The sequence below is a fragment of the Athene cunicularia genome (assembly GCF_003259725.1).
Source record: "Athene cunicularia isolate RWA chromosome 9 unlocalized genomic scaffold, athCun1 chr9_part1, whole genome shotgun sequence".
NCBI classification, from domain to species: Eukaryota; Metazoa; Chordata; class Aves; order Strigiformes; family Strigidae; genus Athene; species Athene cunicularia.
The window spans coordinates 25,917,922-25,922,310 of NW_020799110.1; the positions used below are offsets into that span (position 1 = coordinate 25,917,922).

General features: G+C 46.7%; 1 protein-coding gene across 1 annotated transcript; it reads left to right on the top strand.

Moving 5' to 3' along the window:
* Window positions 1-4: 4 nt before the first annotated feature.
* On the top strand, window positions 5-2,308 carry LOC113483477 (diencephalon/mesencephalon homeobox protein 1-like; the record flags this gene model as incomplete). The annotated part of the gene is made up of 2 exons (XM_026855021.1): window positions 5-163; window positions 247-2,308. Coding segments are annotated over 2 exons (1,107 nt in total), but the record flags the coding sequence as incomplete, so codon positions are not given.
* Window positions 2,309-4,389: the final 2,081 nt, after the last annotated feature.

A 4,389-nucleotide genomic window follows, 5' to 3' on the forward strand; every position in this document is an offset into this window, starting at 1 on the left:
CGCCCCCAGCGCCGGGCGGGAGAGCGGCCGGCGGAAGCGGACCACCTTCAGCAAGGCCCAGCTGGCGCTGCTGGTACGCGCCTTCGAGAAGGAGCCGTACCCCGGCATCGCCCTGCGGGAACAGCTCTCTAGCCTCACCGACATCCCCGAGTCCAGGATCCAGGTGAGAGGGGCGGGCGGGAAGAGCGGCGGGGCGGCCTCCCGCGGCCGGGGCGGGCACTCAGTCTCTGCCGGCCTCGCTTGCAGGTGTGGTTTCAGAACAGGAGAGCCCGGCAGCTGAACCACAAGAAGAGCGAAGCCGCCGCCTACCCCAAGCCGGCCTGTGGCAAACAAAAGACGACCCGCTGCGGTGGCAGCTGCCAGGAGAGGTCTTGGACGACGCAGGGTCTTGGGCCAGACCGGAGCCTCCTCCATCCGCAGGCCGGCCTCCCGGGAGGAAACCAGAGTTTCTCTGGTCAGCTGTTGCCTTACTCGGGCCAGCTGTACTCAAGGCTCGATGCTCACTTTAGGAGCTTGGATAACACTTCTGGTGCCCCAGGTCAAGCCCCCGCTCACTTCGGTTTGGACTGCGTGGAAAAAGGGGTCCCACTCAGTGTGGGAAGTGTGGGGAGTCCCCCCCAGCACTCGCTGCCTGTGCAGCAGGTGCAGGAATATTCACACCTGAAGAAATCTTTCCCTGAAAGCTACTACTCAGATGCAGATGTTTTCCAGTCTTGTATAGAAGATCACCAGTATCTGGCAGCTAAAGAGAACATGTACTGGAGGCCTGTCTTAAACTATGTCAATGCTAACCAGGGCCTGGGTGATGAGAACTATTTGTGTATCAAGTCAAATACTTCTCCCTTTGGGAAGAGCTCCACTTTCAGTTATGGTGAAGGGGAGCCTAAGCTTGAGTTTGAGCAGATAAGGCACAGCCCACCTCTGGTTGCAGCTAGTCACACTAGTCCTCCTTTGGTATTCCCAAAATCCGAAGTGGGGTACCAGGGGACTCTTGCTCCTCCAGCCCTGTCATATGGGCAGCAGCTGCTGGAGACAGCAAATGACTATGACCCTCATTGGCTGAGCATGAGAAATGAAATTTTGGGAACAGGGTTAAATTCGCAGTTTGAGCAAAATGGGGAGCAAGGTGGGCCAAAAAGTTACCTTTTCGCTTTTGGTGGCCAGAGTTCAACCTGTAATTTGGGTCACACATGAAACTGACAGGGGGTCTCCTTGACCAGTGAAAAATTAATGTGTTTTTTTGTTCAATTGGCAATGTTGTCCCAAGTGGCTAGAGGATTTTCAGGCCTAAGTGTGGAGTGCTTTCTTAGCAAGTGTGGAGTTTTGTGTGCTGTCTGGAAGGGGAACGAAGATGGGCAAAGTTAGCAAGGGCTACAGGAGAATAACCTGCTGAATGTGCTGCTTTCCTGCACTGTCCTACAGGAACTGTCACTGAGCTGCTTGCAGTATTCCTGCGTGCCTTCGGTTTTTGGCAGCCTCACACTAACTTGCATGTGAGGACCGATGATCTTCGTAAATACATGAGTGCTGAAGATTTACTCTTTCTATGCTCAGACTATGCTGGATTAATTCTGACAGGAGGTTTGGGACTATGGCATTGGTTTGGGGGCCTTACTGCACTGAGTTTTGTTTCTATTCTGGTCAGAATTCACTTACTTTAAGAAATTTGTTTAAAACAGACATAGCTTTTAGTGGAGAAAGCAAAGGGGTACAAGCATGAGAAGAGTAGCCTTGGTGGCAGGGGATGGCTCACTGGGTATGTTTGCATTTTAGGTGTGCTCCTAATAAAGAAACACCGCTGGTCTTTTCCTAGATACTTAATGTATAGTGTTGTCATTTTAAAATGACCATATGTGTAGCTTTTTAAAAAGCAATATTTTTGTTATTTCCTTTTGTGTATTTCCAATTGTCTTTTTTGCTTTTTTTCCGAATTGTAATTTTGTGTTTGCCAAATGAAGGTTTTTTACCTGGGTGATAATGAACTTGTAGAACTTCACTCACAGGAAAAAAAATAAAAATTATGTTCCATCTTTGCATTTGCACATTGAGCCTATTTTTAGACTTCCCAAGATCCATGGCTGTGTGGAAGACCACCTGTAATCATGGAAGTGTTCTTCATTTGTATCTCTGGAGAGCTGCTCTGGTTGTGTATTAAAGCAGTATTGGCCTAGGATGCTGAAAACTATACATGCAATTCCTTTTTTTTGTCCTTTTAAGATGTGGCTCTGGAATATTTTAAGTATGCCTTAATACATAGGTTATTAACTTAATTGCTTTGTTTAGAGAACAAAAGAGATGTAATAAAACTTACAGAAGCTGTCTATTGAGATGTGTACATGAGAAGTCCAGAAAATTAGTCCTGACTTTTGTTAGTAATTTTTAGCTGTGGCTGTGAAATGTAACTTTTGTGCCTTGACCTGAAAAATTGGAGCGCACTCATGTATTATGGAAGAACCATAGATTCAAACAATAGCTGCAAGGCACTTAGATACAACTTGTGGTGTTCAAAGAGCTAAGTACAAGGTATTGATTGTATTTATGATTGTATATGTGACTCCTTTAGTAAACTTTTTAAAAAGTGTACAGTAAGGCTCATTTCTTTATTTACATATACCCTTTCCCTCATACTTAATGAGAAGCGAGACTTGTGCCTAGGCACAGACAGAACAAGACTAATAATTCTGCACATGAAAAAGACAAGAAACGGGTGTTCAAAAGTGTGTAGCAAAACAGCCTTGTTTCAAAAAGAAAGAGGACGAGGAAAAAGGACATCTAAAAGAATAACATGCCCCACTAAACCACAAGGCTGTGGGGTTTTGGTTCCTTCCCAGAGTCGGTGGCTATCTGACAGGCAGCACCAGGTCTTCCTATGGTATCCTCCCTGCTGATTCTCAATGCAAGGTAACCCGCACCCTTTTATCTCACAAGGGTCTGAGGTAAATAACTGGAGGGTTGCTGTTACAGGTTTCCTCTTGTGAGCCTGGTCTCTGCAGTACATCCAGCTGCTTCCCCCTCTCACTCTATAGACATCCTATTCTGCCAAAGCTCACAAAGCTGCACCAAGGCAGCTGTGTTATGGTCTGGTGTTGAGCTGTCACTCCTGGCATTAGAACCCCTTCACCTGGTCTAGGGAACATGCTTCCCTTATTAGCAAACCCATGTTTCCAACACTGCAGTGGAATACACTGAATACTTCTCATGAGCAAGTCCAAGAAAAAAAAAAATAATCTCCCATCACAGAGCTACCTGCTGCTCGGGGTAGAGCTTTTCTAAGTAAGTTACTGGTTTTCTTTATTTTTCTACAAGTTGCTTTTAACAGACCTACTAGCATATATTTCACAAGTAAGAAAAATCTCTGGAGAGCAGTCAGATGCAACACTCTCATGGCATTTCTGTAAAGTTGCACTCCTTGTTATGAGGTGGAGAATTCCAGAACGGAAATTTCATGCTTATTCAACATGTTAGGAGGTACTTTTAGTGATGATGTTAGTAGCTTCCCCTGGACTTGCATTCCAAAAACATCTCTGCTGTCATACAAGTAGGTGACACTGAGGAAGAGGTGGGGCAGGAACCAAGTGTATTCAGTGATAGACTACTCTTCTCCTGCCTGTAAAATGCCCGTTTATAGAAGAAAGGAGGATTTTGTATGCTGAATATTGAAAACTGTATTTTCTTTCACATAACTTGTTAATGAAATAGTGAGGACCCCAAATTTACCAATGTGGTTCATAGACAGCCTGGGCCTACCCCACTGCTAGGTGTCTTGAGTTCCTCATTTTGTGGGAGCTTGCAAAGTGCATTCCTTTCTTCTTAGCCATCTCCTCTGGCAGCAGGACCAGAGTGACAGCCACAGCCTCTGCAGCTGCCAGTCCTTGCTGGAATCTGCCTGTCTCGGAGGCAGCATCTGGCCGGCATCACAGAGATGGCAGTTCATGACCTGGACACCTATTTAGCAGCCCAGCAACTCACCATTTCTTGGTGTAAGGGAAACTACCCTGGAGAAGAGGGCTCTTAATTAAACAGGACCTATAAAACTTCAGGAAGACTCGCCTTCAAGGCGTAGCCCCCAGATAAAAAACCTACTCACTTCACACCTGCAGTAACTTGAGCCCTGCATGCCTAGGCACGTCCTATGGGGTGACGGACTTGCTATATGAAAAAAGCCCCCATCTAAGGGCACTTTGTCCGAGTTCATACCACTGGACAGCCCTTCACAGGTTTTTATCCGCTGCCTTGTTTTGACCTCCCATAGTCCTTGGTAAGGATTTAATTTTTTCAAAAATATCTTTTTCACATTAATTTCTGGGGGCACCGCAGTCCGTTCGTGCTGGGACAGACCCGCAGGCAGCGCGGCAGCAGGCAGGAACCGCCGAGCCGCCAGCGGCCCTC